The sequence below is a fragment of the Diorhabda sublineata genome, chromosome 11 (genome assembly GCF_026230105.1).
Source record: "Diorhabda sublineata isolate icDioSubl1.1 chromosome 11, icDioSubl1.1, whole genome shotgun sequence".
In the NCBI taxonomy this organism is placed as follows: domain Eukaryota; kingdom Metazoa; phylum Arthropoda; class Insecta; order Coleoptera; family Chrysomelidae; genus Diorhabda; species Diorhabda sublineata.
The window spans coordinates 6,415,893-6,441,984 of NC_079484.1; the positions used below are offsets into that span (position 1 = coordinate 6,415,893).

General features: G+C 32.7%; 1 protein-coding gene across 2 annotated transcripts in view; it reads right to left on the minus strand.

The window, feature by feature from the left end:
* Positions 1–674: 674 nt before the first annotated feature.
* Positions 675–26,092, minus strand: part of LOC130450358 (uncharacterized) — a 133,281-nt gene continuing 107,863 nt past the window's right edge. For both annotated transcript variants that reach the window (XM_056788711.1, XM_056788712.1), the window contains 7 exons: positions 24,193–24,411; positions 22,492–22,733; positions 16,490–16,921; positions 15,849–16,433; positions 13,463–13,675; positions 12,961–13,296; positions 675–10,891 (listed from right to left, as the gene is read on the minus strand). In XM_056788711.1, coding sequence (XP_056644689.1) covers positions 10,801–10,891; positions 12,961–13,296; positions 13,463–13,675; positions 15,849–16,433; positions 16,490–16,921; positions 22,492–22,733; positions 24,193–24,411 — 2,118 coding nt within the window. In that variant the 3' untranslated portion in view covers positions 675–10,800. The remainder of the gene's footprint in view (positions 10,892–12,960; positions 13,297–13,462; positions 13,676–15,848; positions 16,434–16,489; positions 16,922–22,491; positions 22,734–24,192; positions 24,412–26,092) is intronic.

Below are 26,092 nucleotides of genomic sequence, written 5' to 3' on the forward strand. Positions count from 1 at the left end.
CGTGATTGGTTGACTTCCAGCTAAGAAATTAATATCGGCTCCAATATGAGAAGAGCGCGAAACAGTGGTCTGTTCAAATGATCGAACAATACACCATCGGGACATATATTCAAATTATTGAAATTTTATTATTAAAATAACATGTATAGACGTAAATAATGAAATTACAAAAAAACGTAATTAGTTTAAAGCTGTTTCTGTTCATCATTAAATCAAAGACATTTGATGTGTCGTGGGCCTATTATATTATAAAATGAAGTTTTTAATTCTGATGGGCTTGGAACTGAATATTACTAGTTACTATACGCTTGACTGAGAGATCGGCCTAAAAAAGAGATCCGACAGCTAAAAAGGTTGGGAATCCCTGCTCTAGACCTAAGAGGAAACTTCCTCATCCTCTACTTCGGCTGCCAGCGACGGCCTACGAACTTCTAGAAGTTACCTCGCCTTTCTTGACTATTCCAACATCGCCATTAAGTGAAACCCGCTTCTAAATCCCATCTAATCGATGTTACAGGTTTAATTGCGGTTTCAATCCACCACATCCAAGCCCTGCAGATAAATGTTTTCCCTATATCAGGCATATTCCATGAAACATCCATATCCTGCATTAAAACGTCCCTCGACAAAATAAACCAACGAGTGTCATTATTTAAGGAAAAGTGGAATTACAAATAAAAGACAAATATTTATTTCTTATTCATTTTACAATCTTTAGTCTGAAAAAATATTTGGACGAATACATAGTATAAATAGTACTTAGAAACTAGTTGAGTAGTCAGGTACAAAATGTATTTATAAAAGTACTTCAATCACACTAATTCTCTCAAACAAACTATTCAAATACACAATCAAACATTTTCTTATTACTAATTTATTTTAGAATGCACTGGTTTGACTTTTATTTATCTGATAAAACTTTTCCATAAGACTTAATCTCTAGGAATTGCCACATAAATTTTTTCTAGATTAGAACCAAATGTGTTAATGCTTGTCTAACTGAAAATAATGTTATGTATCAAAACAATATTTTATATATAAGTGCCAATTTATTAGAAGTGTCTTAAGCATTAACAAATTTGTCGAACATTCTAAAGGAAAACTTCCAGTACATATTCTAAGTCTTCTGATATATCCGTACCTAAGGTTATTAATATTAGCAAACATAAGAGTCAAAATTTGGATGCATCAAGTATATATTTTACATATTATTAGAGCGATCAGTTTTATTCAAAATCGAAGGAGTAAATTATTTACCAGAAGTGAATGCAAATACCAAAGATGATCAAAGAAGTTACATCAGTATATTTCACGTAAAAGTAGATAAAGATTTAAAATTGATTCTTATACAATATCTAAATCAGCGGTTCTCAACCTGGAGGCGCGCCCAGGCGTCAACAAATAAAAAAAGCACAGCTAAGTTTAGAGGCTTGAACTTGAACCAAGTTGTGGCAACAGCCTGAAATATATCCGTTCGGGGATTCCCCAAAACTAGATGGCAACTAATAGAAAATCAAAATAAAAGTTCAAGAAAGTATGTTACACGTTCATCTGCATAAGAATAAATAAAAACCTTCTTCAGAAAATAAACGAAACGCAAATAATCTAAATAGAGTTGTTTATTGACATCGTCGACCAGGACTGCTCTGAACGACAAACCTACTGAATTTCGTTTCTAGGCAAAGTTGTCTTAAGAGAATGAAACTTTATTCTAGTGGAAGTTTTCCAATGGAAAATGAAAATATAGTTGAGGCTCCTTATAAAATTGTTAAGGACAAGAAACCGTACACAATCGATGAATCATTCATAAAACCCCGTTTGCTTACTGTTTGTAATATTGTACTCGGTGAAGACGGCTACAAGAAAGATGCCAAAATTTCTTTATCAAACGATACAGTCAAACGTAAAATTGAAGACATGGCTATTGATTCAAAAAATCAACTGGTGCAAAAGCTAAGGAAATCCCAACTGTTTGCATTTCAAAACAAGCGCAGTTGTTTTTCTGTAGATACATAGATGAAAAAAATACTGTTTTCAAAAAACCTTGAAACAACAACTAAAGCAGCAGCATCAAACATTTTTAGAAGCTAAATACCTTCCCTGGGAGAGTTATTGGTACCGATGGAGCTCAAGCGATGACAGGTTGCCGATCAGGATTTATTGAATTATCTAAGAAAAAGAATCCTAAAATAATTGGGTACCATTGTATCATTCACAGACAAGCTTTAGCTTTGACTCTTCCTGAATTACTTAACACTGCTTTGAACTTGGCAGTTAAAGTAGTGAATCACGTCAAATCCAGTGCTTTAAACACCAGACTTTTTCGACTGTTGCTTCAAGAGCTAAACTGTGATTAAGAAACACTTTTTTACACCGGAGGTCATTGGTTGTTTAGAGATAATATGGATGCAAGATTGTTCAAGTTAAAATCAAAGTGTAAAACTGTACAAGAAGTTTACAGATAATCAATTTATCTTTTACTTGGCATATTTGTTAGACTGAAACAATAAAACTCCTGAACCTAAAATGCTCCAAGATCAGAACAGTACTTTGAAGAATTGTGATTCAATTAAAAGTTTTGCTGAGAAGATGGCTTTTTGGCAACGTCGCCTGAAGAATTCGGACCTGAACTTTTCTTCCTTTCCAAAATTAAACAACATCCTCGATGATATACAAAGTTTTCCAAAAGACTAGTTAAAGAAATGAGGGACCTAATATCTGAGCATTTGTTGTCCTCGAAGAGAAAAATCAGAGTCTATTTCCCAGATATAAGCTCGCAAAACTGGGAATTTAAGTCAAATCAACGTTGATACACTTTCTAATCACATTCAAGAATAATTAATTGACTTGCAATGTGATTCGAAAGCCAAAGTGGATTTTCCAAACAGAGATCTCCGAGATTTTTGTATACCCAGGAGTAGCAATGAAGGCAACCAAGTTGCATGTACAATTTTCATCAACTTATCTATGCTTGTGTGGATTTTCAACCCTGGCTAATATAAAATCTAAATATCCAGCCAAACTAGATGTGGAAAGTGACCTGCTGTGTTGTTTGTTAGAATTGAGACCAAACATATCAAAAATAGTTAAGGAGAACCAGTACCAGTCCTCACACTAGTACTGATCACAAAAAATAATTAATATTTTTTGGTTACACCATTGATTTTAATTTTTTCGTTGGTGTATTTAATTAAAATTTGTATTTGACAAATATTGATATTCCGTACCAGAGTATGACTAGCCCAAGTTCAAAGTCATTTTACTCAAACATGATGGAAGTAAATTTACCATATATAAGTCTCTAATTAACGTAATCCCTAAAAAGGGAGGCGTGACCTCACACCAAAGTATGAAGGGGGATTCAGAGCCTGAGAGATTGAGAACCTCTGATATCTCTCTCAAAATTTCTTCTACTTTTAGTTGTTATTTATCTATGTGGATTGTAATGAAATCAATTTTAATATAACCCTAGATTCAGAATACACCTTCGATATAAGAAAAATTGCTCGCGATTCAATCCAAATTTCAAAAGCCCACATGTGTGCTTATATTTGTAAAACTATCAATTAACTAAAAATAGAAGATTAACTTTATTTTCGGTATTATTAAATCTACTTAGGATTAAATTTCAATAAAGAACAATTAGCTATTTCAGTACAAAAACAACCAGTCTGTCAATATTCGCTAAATTAGTTTTAATGCAAAATTTCTACAATACTGTTCTTAAATATAAATATATACAACAACTTTCATTTAATTTCGACAATCCTGCTAGCAAATATGTACATATTTTTTAAATTAATTCATTTACAGACTGGCATATGAATAGATGTATATATACAATCTTAAATTACTTTAAATTACCTAGAGGTTATTAAAAATGTAATTTACTGTTACTTAAGGAACTTAGCAGTCATGGTTTCTATGATGTGAGATTTAAAATCTACCTAATATAGTAAACAGACATTTTGGTTGAACAAATCTAATTAGTGATGAACTTCTGTGATGTATTCAACAACAATTTTATAATTTGCCCTTCCAAAGGTCAATTTACTTTCACGAGCTCGGATTTCTAAAAGGACACTGTTGAAGCTGCCCAATTGAATTCTAATTATGTAAATTCTAAATGAGTTTTATTGAGCTTTATTCATAAACTCGGATATACCTAACAGTTATTGCTAGTATTTGTAGATTTATGACCCCCGAATTCAAAAAAGTTGGATCTGTCGATGTAGAGTTTCAAAAAACCGTTATTTAGAGAGAATACTAGTTTCTAATGTAAAATATAGTTCCAATAACAATTTAAAAGAATGGTATAAAATTAAAAAATTAAATTTGTTATTTAGAACCATAGTTATTTGGAAGTATCACAAAACTTTCTTAAAAAAAGCAGTATGTGTATCTAACTGATGTATTGAAATAAACTTCAGTCGACGAAACGTTGACACCAAGCGAAATTATATTTTCATATGAAAAAGCATGATGACCTGGATCTTCTGGTAAATCACAAATTTCCAATACTAATTACGCTGTTCACACTACACCAACACTCACAATTACACTGTCTGAGTTTACCTTCAGTCTCTGAAGACGATAACTTGGATATCGAAACGCGCGTCAGACAGTGTAATTGTGAGTGTTGGTGTAGTAGTGGAGTTCAATATGAATATCACCAACAGTTCTAGAAATTCAAAGTAATTTGGTTGATGTCAAAGAATCAATGGCATTGGATCCATTTTTGAATAAGAGTATTTGAGACCAGTGAGACTTGTTTTTTATTTTTATGTTTCATGCACAATGTAAGATAAGCTCCCGCCATTGGAACGAGTAGCAGTACTAATAGCAGAAACCTAACAGAAGAAGTGGAGAGCCAAGTGATAAAGGCAACTATAATATCAGGCTTATTAGGAACATTATATCACAATTAATAGAAAAATGATAATTTCCAAAGCATAACATGACATATTCTGGAATAGAAGCAATAGTTACAAGACGCCTACTCCAAATAGTTGAGACGAGGAGCCAGGGTATACTCCAAGAGTCGCCAAATAGACAACGACATAAGATAAATTTACAAAGTGGAAGATGTTGTTAAATGGTTCAGGGGTAGAAAAGGAGGCTATAGAAATCTACTGATCGGATAGAGAAATTTATCGAAGAATTATTATTAGCCAAAGTAAGTAGACCACTTAAGAGATGAAAAGAAAGCTAAATCTCAGCATTCCAGGAATGCTATTGATCGTGTTCTAAAAAAAAAAAAGGAAAAATAAAAGGAGGAGTGAGATTTTTCGAGGTAGGGTTTCAAATAATCAACAAAGAACTAAAATATTAGCAAAGGAAATAAACAATGGCATGAAATGTTTGATATGATACAATTTTAGATACAATACAATTTGAAATTGATATTAGCAGTACCTAATAAGCATAAAAATTAGTATTTGAGTTCTGTGGAAAAAAAATTTTTGGTTTTAATATATGTAATCATAAGCTGGTCGGTAATTTAAACATTAATCTCAAAACGTTAACAATTATTAAAGATCAATTAAGTTCCCAGAACCACAAGGTAGGTGGAATTTTTAAAAGCTCGAACTTATTATACTTCTTTTTTTCAAAATTTGTCTAAACAATTTATCATTGCAATAAAAAACTACCCATTAAAAACTAATATAACGGTTTTTTGAATATAAAAATGATCTAAATGTATTAAGATAAGGCAACTTACGTATTTATATATAAAGCTTCACAGTTTGGAAATGGAGGTTTTGAACCAAATAGAAAAAGTACAACTAAGCTATGACTCGGTAATAATTAACATTTTTCGAGGTTCTTGTTTAGCTCAATCCTTTTCAAAGATATAATCTCCTATAGTGGAATTACATGAAGACTTCAATTTCCGAGGCATTTCTTTCAAAACGAATAAAAATCATAAGTAACTTTGAAATGAAACAGAGTACAGTCATTTGGTTGCGTCTATGTATTTCTCTACAGGGTGAACCTTATAATGATATTTATTTTCTTTCATCGAACATCACAATATTATACACCTATATTTACACCTTACAAAAAATTTATCAATATTGGTTCACACTGTACGAAATCTATTTCAGTAATATTTGACGTTAAAAGTTTTATATCACAGAGTGTGTGTCCTCACTACAAATGCACCTTGGGAATTTATTGAACACTTGCGACCTTCCGAGGTAGATAAGTTCACTTCCAGGATGATTATTTAATATTTAAGTGACAATGCGATTATTGGATTGAGTATAATGATTGAAACAAGTTCGGGAGTGAATATAAGTCGATAAGTAACGCTTTACTATATACTAGTTAGTACATAGTACGTTCTGCAATAGTTATTTTTACTCAAAATTATTAAAGGATAGAGCGCAGTAATAATTAGACATTTCCACAAAGGCAATCTTGAAAAAAAACTTAAATACGGGTGATGATAAGTGATGAGCACGAAACTGACCTCAAATATACCATATTTAAGCAAAAAGCAGTGGTATGGACATTTAGCATTTCGGTGATGTTGATAAACTCGACTATTAACATTATAAAGATTGATTTTTTGTAGAATTTATAGAAATAGTTTTAAATGCACGACATAAGATCAATTTGCATAGTGGCAGGTGTCGAACGGTTTAATGTTTAGTTGAAGAGGAGGCTGTATATATTATGTAGATAGAATGGCTGATGATTGGATGGACAAAACTGTAGATCACCGGAGAGATTAAATGGAGCCTTCCAGTAATGAGATCGATCATATCATAAAAAAGAGGAAGAATAAAAGAAGTCAGGCTTCCAAAAGGAGCTAAATGAGGAGCTAAAATATTGGAAAAGAAAACAAACAAATGACATTAAATGATTAATATGACACAATTTTAGATAAAATAAAGTACAGCATTCCATGGCTACAGGAAAGGTACTACCAGAACTACTTTTTGTAATTGGTGCACCTATTTGTAAAGTACAAATCTGTTGTCTGACAGTAAGGATAAAAATGAGCCTGAAAACGTTCCTTACATATAAGACACCTGAAATACAAAACAAATTGATAGGAAAAGCAATTTCAAGAAGTGTCCTAGATAACAAACACTTTACCATCTTTGACAGCATCACATAGAAGAGAATGGATCTATTCCGGATGAAGAAAAGATCCAATTTTCTTTTTGCTCAATACTCATTCTGTATTGGTTATTTGAAACAGTCCAATAATTCAGAATTTGAGTTTTATTGAGTTTAATTTCCTTAATTTTTTCAAAAACTTCCAATCACTACATTTTTCATTTATACAAGGCAAAACAGTTATTTTTTAGTAGGTAATAGCTGGGAAAAAGGAATTTTTCTCTTAGTGTAAAAAAAGAAATGAGTGATGAGCCCAACGTTATTGTACCATAAAGGGACAAAAAGAAGTTATGGGAAATTTAGAAATATCACAGTTGGGCGATGTTGCTAATGATATATTTGGTGATGAGGGGGCACATTATTTGTATCTGCCAATAGTACAGGCCTGTCTCACCAAATAAACTACGACATAAGATGAATTTGCATAGTGGAAGATGTCAGATGGATTAATTATTAGTAGAAGATGAAACTGTAAAGAAAATGACTGATGATTGGATAGACAAAACAGTTTTTTAGAATGTTTACTTACCAAAGGAAAACCTCCAGAGAAGATGATAGGAGAGTTGAGTGTCAGTATTCCAGTAATGAGATTGATCATGTCGTAAAAAAGAGGAAGAATAAAAGGAGCCAGACTTTCAGAAGGATAAACAATTAATGAAGAGCTGGAATATTGGCAAAGGAAACAAAAAAATAGCATGAAATGATTGATATGATACAAATTTTTGTGAAACAAACTACAGGAAAGGTACCAGAGCTACTTTTTGTCCCTTACACCTGAAATTCAAAACAAATTAATAGAAAAATAATTTCAAGTAGTGTCTCCTAGAGACCAAAACTTTACGATCTTTAACAGCACCACATAGAAGAGGGTAGATCTGTCCCGGATGGAGAAAAGATCCAATTTACATTTTGCTTAAGACTCATTCTATATTGGTAGACAAGAATTTTTTGAATATACCTTAAGTGGATTTGCACAATTTATTACTATTTTTTTTCAATAATTAAAAAATCATCCTGGACAGTTTGATAAAAATAATTCACATTATATCTGTAAGTGCTGCAACTAATTTCACAACGGATATTATTATATTAGTAATTCTAATGTTATAGAAATATTTAGTCATATAAATGTGAAAAATATTTCCGCTTATACTAATTGCAGTTTGAATCAATTAAGACAAAATATTTAGTTTCAAAGAGACGACATTTATAACTTAGTTTTATAATAGTACAACTTTCAAACAACAAAACGTATTTTGATAATATTGCAACTGATATTTGATATTGAAATTAGATATTAAAATAATTGCACAAAGGACATATGTTCATATTTAATATTAATACAAACTTCCATCTTTATTAGTCATGAGAAATTTACAATTTTCTTAATATAAAGATTAATCTGAATTTATACGAACACACACATCTTCACTTTTAAATTTTCACACTTTTAACAACATTTTAAAAAAATAAGTGCAATTTCAAACGATCTCGTAGCTAGCATCTAGTACCATAAACTCAATTTATTGAAGTTTTTTGATGATTATTTATGAACACCACTGGTACATAAACCAAATATTTTTCTTAAGAATAAAACAAAGACACATTTACTAAAATCTATTACATATACAGATATTGCATTTAGTGGTAAAACCTACAACCAATCACAAAGTGAGTATAAACACGAAAAAAATTGACTAGATTTATTTGTACATAAATATTCTACTAAAAAGAGTACCAAATTTATTTTCCGGTACGAACTATGTACAAAAAATCACATTCTACTTTCATGATGTGAATAGATTGTGATTAAATTTTGAAATCAACTTTAATTTCAAATCGAGGTTATGATGCTTAAAAGGCTTTTTACATTAAGTTTGCAATTTCGATATTTCTAGTGACAAGTACATTCTCTAAACAATAATCAAAAGTGTAAATAAAATGTTTTTGTATCAGGGGAAATTACATCCTAAACGTTGGCAGATGTGTAGCATCGATTTTGTATTTTCAGATGCACTATTGGCAAAAGTTTTTAACTCAGTGTTACCAAAGTAAAAGTACTTATAGAAAATTTTAGGTTATATTTCTTGTATTGATTATATCAGGATGACGTTATTGGTCATATTGCGTGAGAAGCAAATAAGGATAACTTCATATTTATTGTAACGAAAAAGAACTGGTTTTGAAATTTGAAAAGAAGTTTTACAATAGCGGGAAAGGATCATGTGTGTTTTTTTTTCTAATCCTTGACATATTAAAAGAGCGTGCTGATAAATGTACTCTTCGACTAATCCCTAATCGTTTCCTCAATTCTCTTTATGTGAACACGGCTTAGTGTTACGCGTCGTGCGCAGGATTTTTGAGGTTATGTTCTGCCAACAAGTACAACTGCCATATTAAGTGCAAACTTATCATAAAGTAGTAAATCGCTTCCGAAATTGAATCTCAAATTAAAATTAACCGTATACTTGATAATACTAATGATATGTGTGATTATTGTATTTACTGTTAAATTATGACGGATCATTGCTTTCATACTCCAATATGTAAATATACCGCTAACAAATAGAAGTAAATCTATAAAGATAAATATCATTATAGTAACTTAAAGCTATGATTTAGCGTGGGGTTAAAACATCATAGATATTACTTGGCGGTCAAAACGATGTTCTCTGAAGAAGAGGAAGACCTCACAGAAGATACAACTGGTTCTAAATGTTTTAATGTCGATAAGAATAGAAAAATTTGAAAGAGTTTTACGCCCAGCAGTGTAAACTTAAGGGTATTTGATGATATGTTAATTTGTAGTAATGATAAGATTTTTTTTCGTGTTTGAAAACTACTTTGAGATTGGTAGGGTTAGTTATTGTGATTGTTTTAATACTATTATTGTGATGTATAGTGAATTCAAGTCTCGTTTCTCAGCTAAAATCGTTGACTAGAAAAATAATCAGAATTATGGAAAGGATGGTTCTAAAATATTAATTCTATCAGTTTCAATCAGATTTTTTGTTTGTTTGATCATTTCAATAATTGTTATGAATGTTAATCATCCTTACCAAACGTCTTTATTTAAAGGATTTCGTTTATTGAAAGATGTAGTATTTAATAAGAAAAAAACTGTATAAGTAGCAGTCTGACAATAGGGGTTGATCGTTAATTGAATGCTTTAGCACATGGAATTTCATTGAACACATTTGGTTTCGATATTTCAAAATAAATGCAAAAAACAAGTGTTACTAATATATTTTAAGGAATTAGTCAAGAATTTAGGAAATTTTTTTGATTATTTATGAGGTTAAAGAGCGATTTTTTTCTGTTATCCAAATTATCTTAATTTTTCTCAAAAGTCAGAATAAGTAAATCTAAAAATACGGTATTAAAAATTAATCAATCACAATTTCTCTACCTCGGTTTTTCTTCGACGTCAAATGTATTAAAATTCTTAAAATATTTTAAAAATTTCCGATATATAAAAGTAACACTTTTAATCGAAAACAAAAATCCCCCTTGTTCGTCACTTCTGCTCGTAGATTGTTTTAACAGTCTGATCTAATAAGATAAATATCAAAAATCCTTACATGTGACAATAATTTGAGGTACAAAATCTTATTCCACAATTTCTCTTAACAAGAAAAAAATAAACGACACACAAACATCGCACATTTACTACACGTTCGTATTATCCTGTGAATCGGGAACATTTTGTTCGAGATATTCGTCGTCCTCTTCAGACTCTCTTTTGCTACCTACCCCTAATCTGCAAAATAATATAAAATCATTACCCAGAGCTTACTTTGAAAATATACTTTATTACTAAAGTCTATTTATCGAAGAAAAATAGTGAGTCAAAGCCAAAATCAGTACATGATCAGCACATGAACGTCCCGAGCGAAACGGGGCGCGGCATTTTCTTCAAGTGTCTACCGAATCGTTAGTGAGTACAGAGCTAATCATTCAGTGGCCGACCCAAAAAGGTATTCATCAAGAAAAAAAAATTAACATAACAGTTTATTTGATGATTTCGACAGGAGGGCAATCAGAACAATTGCGGACAATTTTTTCTTTCAAAATGAGTTACCTGCAGCGGATGAAGTTCTGAGGGTAGTTTATAGGTAATAGTGAAAATTAACTTTAAGGAAAAGGACACAGACTAATAATTTGTCATATCGGGAATGAAGATGGTTTTCTGCCAGATGCTTTATGGGTATTTGAATCGAAAACAACCGGAGACTATCACGAGGAAATGAACGATGAAAATTGGTTTACAAAAACTCTACAGAAGCTTGAAGAGAACTGTGTTGTTGTATTAGACAATGCTTCGTATCACATTGATTCCAACAATGGCAACAAGGAAAGTAGGTATTCAAGAATGGCTTACTTCTGAACATATCGATTTTGTGGGTTAAGGCAACTGGCCAAAAACAAAAATAAAACCATTTTACGATTACCGCCCTACCATTGTGAACGCAATACCATTGACTTGATCTGGGCAGATGTAAAACAATATGTTGCATCAAAAAGTGAAATATTTAAATTTTCTGACGTTAAAAATTTCAACGCTTTAAAATGCAAATGCAACAATTTATTATCGGATACATTTTTCAATAATTTTACATTATTAATATTCATGTATGATTATGGATACCAGCGTGATGGGCAGTACTAGATTTTTCGGTCCGTCCATATTTTAAATGAGTCATGTGCTCTTTAAGCCGGGCAATAACGGATCTCTTAGTTTGTCCAATATGCTTCCCGTCATAACCACCACAGCATATTTTATATATATATATACCACTTTTCCAAATTTGATATTTTATCCTTAGAATTGTTCAGCAATTGTTTTAATGTATTGTTGGATTTATAAAACAATTTAAAAACAAAGGATTGGAAAGTAGATTTAACAGAGTAGGTTTTAAAGTGTTTTAGAAATCCAACAATACATTAAAACAATTATTGGGCAATCCTAAGGATAAAATACTAAATTTGAAGTATATCGAGTAGACTAAGAGATCCGTTATTGTCCGGTTTAAAAATCACGTTGCCAGTCACATAAATATTAATAATGTAAAATTGGGCAAATCCCACAACGTGTCTAACGATATCAAAGGGTTCAAGCGAAAGCGCCTGATCGGCTCCTCAAAAGACATCGGACTTTGGTGACGTCAAGTGGGTCAAGAATGTCTATGTGCTCAACGGCTTCACGGCCACCCACACCTACGAACTATGAATGTAAAATTGTTAAAAAATGTATCCAATAATAGATGCATTCGAAAGCTAAATGTAAGAGTAGCTTAGATAGGGACAAACAGCCAATTCCTTATAGTCCACTCTATAGTTTAGTAGTCAAGGAATAAATGTGAAGATTCCCGCCAAGGAGTTTTTTCCCGTTGGAATTAATTTTCGCCAGAGAAGGTTTATTGGTGGGTAACTTTTGTATAAAACAGTTATTAGGTTTTAGTTTACCTTCAGTCACTGAAGACGATAATTTGGTTATCGAAACAAGCATCAGACAGTGTAATTGTGAGTGTTGGTGTAGTGGTGATGTAAGCAGTGAGTTCCGACATTGCTGAGTTAGTGAGAGTCGCAAGCTTATATTCTCATTGTATTTCTTGATAACTTTCGTTACCAAAGTTTTAAATAAACACGTAAATTCTTCGTTTTTTCATCTTTAAATGATTACAACTGAAAAATTTGGATTTGATTTTTAGTATTCTCATGTTGCGGTAACTTTGTCACTTTTGGAATAAGAATCCGAAAAGTAAAAAATAAAGTTAGTGTTGATTTTAAACGATAGTTTTTTTTTATTCTCATATTTTTTTCGCGTACCTGCTAAGTAAATTGGAGCTACTCGCACGTGATTGTCCCAGCAATGGTTCATTAGCACCACATATCTCTAAAGGAATACCTTCAGGTTCTACGTGTTCATCGAACAGCGAACTGGGTGCTTGAAATGTAGATCCATTCGTTGATTTAGTCGGAGACACTTTCAAGTCTTTACGGGTCAATTCGAGTTGATCGCTGTCTCCGATCTGAACTGATGATATGGGTACGTCCAAACAAGGAGATAACAGTCTTGGATTGTTTGCTAAAAATTCGACTATTTGGGAGGCTGCTGGACGTTCCTTGGATTCGCGTTTCCAACATGATTTCATTAGACCCACACTACAACAAAAAATTTAAGACTAATACATTTGCGTTTGATGTAGTTCAGTCCTCATTGAAGAGAACCATATAATGTAAAATTTAAATAATTATTTCTTTTACTGTATCAGATAATTTCAATAATCAAATAATTCTTAAGATTCAGGAGAAAGCGTACAATACTCACAGTTGTGGTTTAGTTCCTTTTGGAATTTCGAGTGTTTGTCCATCTTTTACTAATTCCAGTACTTGAGCATTACTTTTCCCTTGGAAAGGAAAGTTTCCAAAGGTTATTATCTCGTAGAGCAATATACCAAAACTCCATATATCCGAAGCGGGAGTAAACACTCCAAGAGCTAAACTTTCTGGAGACATCCATCTTACAGGTAACATTCCTCTTCTGTAAAAAAAAACAAACAAGTATATATCTAAAAGTGGCCTGGGTAGATAAATATTTTCATGGTTGAAAAACCTTCGAGATTGGTTCCATGTACGTGATGCCGTAAATCTAATACGCATGACTGAAGATCATGAGGAATTCCAAAGGATGATTGCCAACCTTCATTAGAATGAAGCAGGCACTGGAAGAAGAATAACATGGGATGGAATAGTGAAGGTTAACTGTATATTTTCCACTCAGAATTGTGGTTCAGGACCTCCAGGAATAGAAACAAGATATTAGATAGACAAAGAAACAAATTGGAGAAATTTTAAGGGGACCGAGCTGTGTTAAACGGTGCGGTAAAACCGAATAAGCAACTTCTATCGATTAAAACTAGGGTTGTAGTGAGGACAAGAAGTGGTGCGTGGTCTTCCTTTGTTCCGTTTACTACTAGGGATGTGAAATCAATGGGAAAGAATCGATTAAACGATTTTTCTTTATTAAATATTAATCGATTTGTCAATAATCGATTTTTGCGAATAAATCCTTTTTCCATTATTTAAAAATCTACATACTTTTTATATTAGCAATAGTTTAATTTGATTAGAATTGTTATATTTTCTGTTCTAAAATACGGTTTCGTATTTTCCTTATCATATTTCCCGCTTTGGAAAATAATAATAACGCTTTGTGGATTTTCTTCAACATTTTTGGAGTAGTCGCCTCATTTAGGCGACCACTGCGATGCTGGTCATCGCAGGTCTACCCACTATTTCACTTCACTAGTTCAGCTTTTATATCGGTTGCGCTAACGCCTTTCAAATAAAAGTATTGTATCACATAACGATAATCAATTTTTTCCATGTATTATGTACTTTCTAATACAGTGGTATTTTTCAAGCAACTACCGCCATCTCTAGGTCGGGCCAGGTACTTCTGGGACCGTCTTCGTAATATCTCAATCTCAGGTTGGTTCGAACAGATTTCTTTCCATTTTTTTGTTCAAAATAAATTGTAAAATCAAATATCAAATAAAACTATATGCTTATAACAAATAGGCAGGTAGGTATTTACTTTTCCCTCAATGGCAATCACTAATATCGACTCACTTTAGTTTATGAAATTCCGGAAAGAAATGAATACGTTTATCATTGACATTCGTATTTATATTGGTGAAGGGTAAAACACCACAAGTCATATAAATTGGCGGGTCTGATTAAGTGTTGCGGATGGGACGGCGGCCGGCGCGATAACGGCAAGTTTCGACGTGTTGTATTGAATATGGAATATGCAAGTTTTTAGAAGTAACAGTCGCTGAGCTTCACTAAATATTATCTGCCTATATTGATCGGAGAAATTCAACCAACATTTTATCGAAACTAAATAAATTTTCATGGACCCCCCCTTAAGATTGTGGAATCCCATTTTTCGTCACGCCCAACGTAGACCACCGTCGAGTCTTCCGCTAGACCCCTGGACCACTTCGGAAATATTTTGATGAAGACTAAAAGAAGTCGAATCGTCAAATTTTCATCTGCCTTTAAAATATTATAATGGAAGCTAATTTAAAATCAAAAGGGACTTAAAATCAAGAACATTTAGACGCATAAACATATCAAAAGGTCTAAGTAATAATAAATTAAAGAAATTTCATTTTTTAGTGCGTTCTAGATAAAGTGAATAAAGTGAGTTATAAAATATGTTTTTCACTTATTTTTGTAAAATTTTGTCCAGTAATTCCACAAACACACAAATATTTGTGTTGAAATACGGAAAAATATTTTTTTTTCATGAGTTTGGTTAAAATTCGACAAGTACATTAATATTTATTTTTAATTGCATCTTAAAACTGCTTAATCGGCTCTACCTCACACTGTATTTACAAGAAACGTTTAGAGATGTTGAAGAAGACTGAAAGAAGTGCTGGACTCAATCCTAGGGGGAGGATTTATGAGGCAATTATGCTTCAAAAGATTAAACTTGAATAAACTGAGCACACTAATTACAAACAGTAACACAATTAAACGTTTCGACAGTGTTTCGACAACGAAGTTAACATCTTCAGATCGTCGGTTAACGGTTAACAGCTTTGGGGGTCGATTATACGAAAGAAAAATGTTACAGATTTATAAAAATACTGGAAATAGCATTTCTTTATAAATAATATTTAGATTATATCGTGTTAACTCACCTCGTAAATTTGTAATAATCGTTGTCAAACATGGCTCTCGTCATACCGAAATCACCGATTTTAACAGATCGTTGCGCATTTATCAGACAATTTCTGGAAGCGATGTCCCTATGTACAAACTTAATTTCAGCCAAATAACTCAAACCTCTAGCAACATCCAACGCCATATTTGTCAATCGTTTCGGACTAACTTCTTCAGATTCTTCGATATCGGATTTTACTAAATGTCTTCTGGCTAGAAGGTACGTTTTAAGATCACCGTACAACATAAACTCCATTATAGTATAAACCGGTTCTTCTTTCGTACAAACTCCCAATAATTTAACGATATTTTTGTGATCGAAACGTTTCATCGCTTCGGCTTCGGAAAGGAAATCGAGTTTTTCTTCTGTCGTCGAACCAACTTTGAGGGTCTTAACCGCTGCGGCTGTCCAATTGTCGTTATTTTCAAGGGAGACTTCGCCTCCGTAGACAGTACCGAAAGCGCCCTCACCAAGTTTTCTGTTTATTACGACGCATTCACGTCGAATTTCCCATTTATCGAGATCACTGGCATTACGTAAGTCGAACGGTATACCTAGAGATCTATAAAAATTCGTGTGATTATTTCGAAACTGATTCTTACCCTACCGTTTACTCACCTCATATAATTCTTGGTTTTTTCTACTTTCGAATCGTACCTCCTCTTCATATAATAACAAACGGCGACAACTCCTATCAATAAAACACCTGCTACGATTATATTTAGAATGATGACGGCCGTTTGACATTCTACGTTGAAAGCTACGGCTAATGCTTCTAAAGCGCAACTAGGTGGTGGCGGTGTACCGTCTTCTGGTATACCTCCGTTTTGATTCAACCATATAATGTTTGTGCCATTCAAGACTAAATCCCCTCCGAGAATTTCGGGTTTATCGTCGGTGATGTTCGGGAAAAAATTACCGACGATCGATTTAGTGCCATTTATCCACTGGACCAGATTGATTGTTGAAAAACGAGATGGACCACCGCGAAATTTGATGTGACCAGACACACCGTGAAAATCTACTTTTTGTATATATTCGACGAGTTGTCTGGAATTTAGGAAAAAAACGGTTAGGTTATAATTTATCACATATTTTTCCAATCGAACCGATTTATATTTGATAATACAGTAGAACATTAATGAATTAAACTTCGATAACGTAATAACCTCCATAAATTCATAAAAGGTTGTGTTTATAAGCTCTTTTACTTAAAATACGAACACTCTATAACTTAAGCGAATAATTTGAGCTTCGATTCTCTGTAACTCAAAGTTGTAACGACGACGACATTTCTAACTTCAATTATCTATCAATAGGGTCCCTGTAGACCACGTATTTACCAAATGGCTTCAAATGTAAACAACAGACTAAAGTCTAAGTACTGTAACTTATTTGTATGTAATTGAAGCCTTTAATGAGGGGCAGATCAACAAAACCTAGTTGCTTTATGGGCTGCAGATCACTGCCTTTGGATTATGGATAGATGACTTATTATAACAAACAAAAGCCAGTGATTTAGATGTCAATCAATCGGTGACTAATGACAATTCTTCAGAAATATCCATCTGAAGATGATCAGGATACTAATAACCATGTTAATAACTTATTATTGAGCTATTAATGGCTACGTTATCTAGAAGGACTATAAAGAGATTGTAGTACCTGGAAAAAGCGTTGGAACCAATAAAACAGAATCATCCAGTGATTTAGATGTCAATCAATCGGTGACTAAAGACAATACTTCAGAAATATCCATCTGAAATGGTCAGGATACTAATAACCATGTTAATAACTTATTATTGAGCTATTAATAGTCTACGCCATCTAGAAGGAATATAGAAAGATTGTAGAACCTGGAAAAAGCGTTGGAACCAATAAAATAGAATCATCCAGTGATTTAGATGTCAATCAATCGGTGACTAATGACGATTTTTCATAAATATCCATCTGAAGTTGGTCAGGATACTAAAAATCATGTTAATAACTTATTATTGAGCTATTAATAGGCCACGCCATCTAGAAGGAATATAGAAAGATTGTAGAACCTGGAAAAAGCGTTGGAACCAATAAAATAGAATCATCCAGTGATTTAGATGTTAATCAATCGGTGACTAATGACAATACTTCAGAAATATCCATCTGAAATGGTCAGGATACTAATAACCATGTTAATAACTTATTATTGAGCTATTAATAGTCTACGCCATCTAGAAGGAATATAGAAAGATTGTAGAACCTGGAAAAAGCGTTGGAACCAATAAAACAGAATTGTCCAGTGATTTAGATGTCAATCAATCGGTGACTAATGACGATTTTTCATAAATATCCATCTGAAGTTGGTCAGGATACTAAAAATCATGTTAATAACTTATTATTGAGCTATTAATAGGCCACGCCATCTAGAAGGAATATAGAAAGATTGTAGAACCTGGAAAAAGCGTTGGAACCAATAAAATAGAATCATCCAGTGATTTAGATGTTAATCAATCGGTGACTAATGACAATACTTCAGAAATATCCATCTGAAATGGTCAGGATACTAATAACCATGTTAATAACTTATTATTGAGCTATTAATAGGCTACGTTATCTAGAAGGACTATAAAGAGATTGTAGAACCTGGAAAAAGCGTTGGAACCAATAAAACAGAATTATCCAGTGATTTAGATGTCATTCAATCGGTGATTAATGACAATTCTTCAGAAATATCCATCTGAAATGGTCAGGATACTAATAACCATGTTAATAACTTATTATTGAGCTATTAATAGGCTACGTTATCTAGAAGGACTATAAAGAGATTGTAGAACCCGGAAAAAGCGTTGGAACCAATAAAACAGAATCATCCATTGATTTAGATGTCATTCAATCGGTGACTAATGACAATTCTTCAGAAATATCCATCTGAAATGGTCAGGATACTAATAACCATGTTAATAACTCATTATTGAGCTATTAATAGGCTACGTTATCTAGAAGGTCTATAAAGAGATTGTAGAACCTGGAAAAAGCGTTGGAACCAATAAAACAGAATTATCCAGTGATTTAGATGTCATTCAATCGGTGATTAATGACAATTCTTCAGAAATATCCATCTGAAATGGTCAGGATACTAATAACCATGTTAATAACTTATTATTGAGCTATTAATAGGCTACGTTATCTAGAAGGACTATAAAGAGATTGTAGAACCTGGAAAAAGCGTTGGAACCAATAAAACAGAATTATCCAGTGATTTAGATGTCATTCAATCGGTGATTAATGACAATTCTTCAGAAATATCCATCTGAAATGGTCAGGATACTAATAACCATGTTAATAACTCATTATTGAGCTATTAATAGGCTACGCCATCTAGAAGGTCTATAAAGAGATTGTAGAACCTGGAAAAAGCGTTGGAACCAATAAAACAGAATCATCCAGTGATTTAGATGTCAATCAATCGGTGACTAATGACAATTCTTCAGAAATATCCATCTGAAATGGTCAGGATACTAATAACCATGTTAATAACTCATTATTGAACTATTAATAGGCTACGTTATCTAGAAGGTCTATAAAGAGATTGTAGAACCTGGAAAAAGCGTTGGAACCAATAAAACAGAATCATCCAGTGATTTAGATGTCATTCAATCGGTGACTAATGACAATTCTTCAGAAATATCCATCTGAAGATGATCAGGATACTAATAACCATGTTAATAACTTATTATTGAGCTATTAATGGCTACGTTATCTAGAAGGACTATAAAGAGATTGTAGTACCTGGAAAAAGCGTTGGAACCAATAAAACAGAATCATCCAGTGATTTAGATGTCAATCAATCGGTGACTAATGACAATACTTCAGAAATATCCATCTGAAATGGTCAGGATACTAATAACCATGTTAATAACTTATTATTGAGCTATTAATAGTCAACGCCATCTAGAAGGAATATAGAAAGATTGTAGAACCTGGAAAAAGCGTTGGAACCAATAAAACAGAATTATCCAGTCATTTAGATGTCATTCAATCGGTGATTAATGACAATTCTTCAGAAATATCCATTTGAAGAGGGTCAGGATACTAGTAACCATATTAAACACTTATTATGGAGCTATTAACAGGCTACGCCATCTAGAAGGAATATAGAAAGATTGTAGGACTTGGAAAAAGCGTTGGAACCAATAAAACAGAATCATTCAGTTATTCAGATGTCAAGAACTGGTGACTAATGACGAATCAGTCGCTGATCCTACGGAATTTGGGCCAGAAAGAAATGAAATTTTGCAAGGGAAATTTCTACATTTCTAATGGTTTGGGTTTTAGGTGTTGTCGCCAGATTTGTCTTAATTTAGTCAGTTAAGGTTATTAAATCTGGGACAGTTTCACAATTAAATAGGACACTTTTATTTTTCAGATTTCTACCAGAATTTTGTTATAACCTATGTCAAATATTATTTTTTGAAACTCTACTTCTTTTGAGTTGGGTTAAAGATAAACAACGCATAATGATAGTCAATGATACAACTTTGACCAAAGGCGGGCTTTAACTCCATTGAAGGTAATTAAAAATCAATTTCTTCTAGCAAATACAACGGTGGAGTGCGAGGAAGACACGTGCATTTCGTGTATTTAGCGTCTATCTAGTGTCGAATCCGAACGAGCGCACAAGAAAATTTGGTTAGATTAGGCGCATCAGTATGTTCACGATTTGATTGTTTACTCTCTGGATGCTAAACAACAAATAAAATATTAAACATAAAACACCCCACCAGATGATTTTAATACCAATTTTAATACCGAATTATCTCTGCAGTTGCAAATTCTCAGAGCTACCTCTAGAGTATGTCGAGTTTACCTAGTTGATAGTATAATATAAAATCCCCGTCATAATTTGTTTGACTATGACTATAATCGCATTGATGAGAAAGTATTAACTCTGTTGTTAAATCTTTTTCTTCTTTTATTTACGGTAATAAACGTTTCAAGCTAATTACAGGGATTGAAGATACCGTCTTGATACCTGCAAATGTGCGCTCGAACCACCGTGCGCTCGATGCACGCATTCAATACAACATCACAACTTCAACTACTGGATCAAGGCGTATTTTCGAAAATTCATTTGCATTTAACCTAGCTCCTAAACAAAGCTCATAGTCGAACCTCTGTAAGTAAAAATATAACCCAATAAAAACTCTTTAACTCAAAGCTTAGGTAAATAAAAGCTTCTATGAATCAAATTATATAACGTTTCCCTTGGTCTTCGTCTTATCCAGGTTCTACTGTACTACTTTTATAAATTATTATTATACCCATTAGATTTTATTGAATAACTTATGGTGACTAAGTAAAAGTAAAAATTTTACGTAAAAAAGAGAGTACCTTCAAAATATGGAAATATGCAATTTAATAGGCATTTCCTTAATGGCGAACATATATACTACATGAAAATTTCAGTATATTTGTATTCTGATAAAGGTATTAGAATTAATTAGTTGTTTACGATTTTTTCCCCATAATAGATCTTTTATAATTATTAATTAAAAATTTAAATGTATTTTTCATGTTTTATTTAGATACATACGAGGGTTGTTTGAAAGTTTTCCACCTAGCATAGAGAGAAAAAATATTTTTCCACAAACACTCCTGCAAGCGGGACTTTAAGGTTAGCTAAAGTTGCTAGGAGCCATATATGGTTAACACAGTGGGTGGTCAACCAAATCGGAGTGCGATTCGTGGGGGTTTGATATCTTGTTGAAGACAGTCAATGAATAAAATCCCATGACTAAGGGATATAAAGCTTTTGCCTACTTGTGGTCCAGTAACTCAGCCTGTTGAAACCCCAGTTGTAAGTTTCTCCGTTTTCCATCGCCTGTACGATATCTCCGTTGGAAAGTTGCACATTTCCGTTCATGACAATGCCTTTTTCGATATGTAGAGTCTTGCACTTAGACAGCCCAAACTCCATATGTATATCGGTGGAGAATCGATGTGTTAAATCGAGAAGATGATTGATTTGACGCTTATTTGTATTAATGTTGTATTTGTATAATTGAGCATGATAGATAGTGGATTCATTGCAAGGCAGAACCACAACGGACTCAAGGACTCGCCCTGGTATATTCGTTATTTAAAGGAAGCTTACAATAGTTGGGTGGAGTTTGTAAATCTGCAAGTTCTCCACGATTCAACGCTCCACTATCAAACGCTTTCTTGTAATCCACGAAAGCAGTGTGTATATTCCGGTGATCTCTCTGTGCTTGCCGAAGTATCACAGAGTCCATCATAAGTCGTTCTTTGCACCCTTGATGATCTCTACTGCAACCTTTCTGTTTCTCTAGTAAGATGTTGTGTTCTTCGACGTGCCTATAAATTCTGTAAGTGATACAAGCTGTAAGTATCTCAAATAAAGTGGGTAGGCACGTGATAGGTCTGTACTGAGTGGGGTCATCCGACCAAGAGCTCTTTGGAAGTAATTGAGTGGACCCCAGTGCTAAAAATGTTGCGGATATCTTCTGTGTACGCTTGGGACTTTCGTATACCAGAAGTTTTGGATATTATCAACTCCCGGTGCTTTCCAGTTGTTAGTATTTACTGATTTGGATTTAAAGTGAGATCATATTGAAACTTACTTGGCCGTTTCTTTGGAATGTAGATCATAGACAGCTTCGGAATTTTCGTTGACCAATTGATTTAATGCTAGTGCGAATGTCCAAACACCATCATAAGCAAAACCAGCATATTCGGAATTTGCAATTTGGGGTTTGCTTTTATGTACTAATTTCTTCCATTCACCTATGGTTATATTCTCTTGCATTACGGCGTCGTCTGGACCATAATAGGCATGTGCTAAAGAGAAATAACCATTTGCTGCCTGAAAAAATTGAATATATTCGGTATAACAACATTTGAAATAAGATTCATATCAAATTAAAGCAACAGAAACTGTAAGCTACCTGACTGATGAAATCTTTTTTATATAGTTCACATTTTTTGGATACTACTGATGAGTAAATCATCAGATGGTTCAATACCATTGTCTAGCGTTCCTAAAACTTATAGAGATTGAAGTGCAATCTCATTTTTTTAGGTCCAATATCATTGCCTTGCGTTCCGAAAATTTATGGAGATTGAAATACAATCCAGATCATTGTATTGTCGCATTTTTGCCTCTTCATATACAGTAGTAAAAATTATAAAAATATTTAAATTAACCTTCAAAGTTTTATTAATTTTTAAGTTACATGAAACTCATAAAGTCGTATAGTGCTAAATCTTGTAAACGAGGTGGATATTGACAAACATAAAGGTTAAAAAACAAGCTAATCCAAAGCGATTTGTGGCAATATGCTTTCTCATGATGAAGAAAAATAGATTTGTTTCTTTTTTGTACATTTTCATTCCATTTTCATTTCGAAAGAAGTTTCTACTGTTCATCATAAAGAAAATACCCCTTTGTCAATTTGTCAAATCTTTTAGTTCACAGATAGTCTTGTAAACGTCCCAGTACTCCAATCGACTGATTCAATCCATTTTTTGAATATTTTCATCTGCTTTTATAGTTGAACGACCGTTATTTATCCTCAATATGATTAATTTCTACTCATACCACTTTTGAAAAGTTGTTACATTATTATCATAGGCAAATTCCACCTTTTTATGAGCTTCTTAGCTTTAAAACAAATTCTAACATGTCTCTATCAATAAACAATTTATTTCCTTCAATATAAGTGAAAATAAAAGGTGACTTTTACTATTTGAAAATTTCAAGTTAGTAGAAAAACTTGAATACCTTGAATGCCTGTCGAGCATTTGTAACCAAACTTTACAAAACCAGATTTTTTATCGTTCGTTTCCCAAACGAAGTCTAAGTCATGTAAACTTTTCCATAATTTGTCTCTTTAATGTGTGATGAAGTTTCACCTCCATTATTATCTTCTAATATTTGATCAAGAGTAGGCAAATGAATCCAATCTTCTGCGGATCAATTGTTTCATTGTACCATCTATTTAAAGGAGTTTTCTCCCAGTTAACGTTTTAGGTTCTACTTCAAAGTCAGTCAAATAATGAATACTTCTCCAATTCCATTAATATTTGAACACTTAAAGATAACTTCGAAATGTAAAGTTGTGTGATTTAGTCCCTTGTTTAGTTTTAACAAGGGAATATTAGAACTTTGAGAAAATAATACATAATTATCACGTTTTGCAGTACATCCAAAACCAAAATTTTAACTTGGGTGTATGCGTACAAAGATATATGTATACGAGTCTTGTTTCACTACACTAAACACTACACAAAATAAAATTGTGGCTACTTAAAATTCAATTTACCTCGATCATTTCTGCAGTACTGCAATTGATTTTTTCGGTGTTATTATTAATATCGGTATCGTACCAAACGTTATTCAACCAAACTGGCAAAAACCATACGTAACCTTCCTTTGCTGTCATTTCTAATTGATAGGCTTCGCACATAACAAGTCTTGCGTCGTGATCCATTACATCAGCTATGATTATTCGAACGCTTTGTTTCTTTAGATCGGTCAAATACTGTAACAACAAAATGCATATTTGAATAAAAGTATAACATAAAACTGTTTACTATCAATGCAGCAGCAACACTCAGAGAGTTAAACCGAAGACGACATCTTGGTGGTAGTTAACAGTTCTAAAATATTACGAATAGTACAGTTTCTGCGCATGACGCTATTTAATTGTCATTTGTCACCTCATTTGGTACTTCGTAGTCATGTTGAAAATGTTTTAATGTTGTTATGATTCATTTATAATTGAATAGTAGACTTTTTTTGTAAATTGGAGTAAAGTAGCTAGTTAAGTATCCGAAGAACATATGCGTCATTGTATGGTTTTTGAGTTGCGACTAAAAACATTTGCGTTAGAGGTTAGTCAATGCCAAAAGTGGTTCTATAAGTTCAAATCAGGCAATTATAATATTTCAGACACCTATAGTTCATTAAGACTAACATTACACAAGGGAATGCTATGGGCAAATGCATTCAGACAATCTAGAAACTCTTCAACAACTTCGATCATTATTCGATCATCTAAGAGCATAAAATTGAAAAAAGACCAGGTGTATGGGTCTCCAATAATTGTTTCAATGGTACTATTTTTTGATCGCTTGGGCACTGGAGACGAAAAATGGTTCCTATATGATAAACCAAAACGGAAAAGATAGTGTGACTTTCTCCGAACGAATCTGCACAAAATACTGTGTTTGTTCTTGTGTATTTAGTGGAGTATACAATGAAGTTTGAAGGACAGAAACCTGAACAAACTGTTAATGTAAATTTTTATTCTGAACATTTGGCTCGAGTAAACAAATATTTACTTGAGGGGATTGTCAACAGAAAAAAAGGCAAGGAAATTCCATACTGTGGAAGACGAACCTTGTAAAAAATTAATGAACTGAAGTGAGAGGTAGTACCTCACACACGGTACTACAAAATTTTTTAGTGACAAAAATTTCGATGATGTCAAAATGTCATTTCGAGATATTCTATTCAAAAACCAATTTATTGATTTTGAATCATTTTTAAAAACAATATTTTGCTCTAAACAATAGGTGATGTTTGATAAAGGATGAATAGTTACATTGCCGATGTCCTAGAACCTTTTTTTTTTTGGAAAAACCTAACAATGACTCCTTCACACAGGATATTCGTTTGATATGTCGTCCTTTGAATTTACGACTCTCTCCAGACAAGATTTCCAAGTATGGATTCAATAAGTGATATAGCACAGGGTGTATAAAACTTCATCAATGTCAAGTCGTATGAATGAGTGACGTTTTTTAAATTTTTATTCTTCTGTTTTGACATTTTATTTATTAATAATGAAAATTTCAATAAAATTGTTAAAAAAAATAGTTTATTTCAGAGACATCTTTCAGTGTATAATTTATTTATTTTTTATTTGATTGGCGAGCTTCCAACTGATCAGTCAGATGAATTATAAGTGTACTTTCACATAATTCTACTGGTTAAAAACGTAGTTAAAAAAAAACACAAAAAAATGATATATGATTATAAAAAACTTGAAATAAAAATAAACGGAAATTTGAAAAAAAAAAAGTAGTAATTTTTTAATAAAACCAGATGTTAGAGTAATAAAATAAAAATAAATAAATAAATTCGACTAATTTGACAAGGAGACATCAAATTATAACCTAACAAACTAAACATGAAATTAGTCAGTGACATTACCGTGA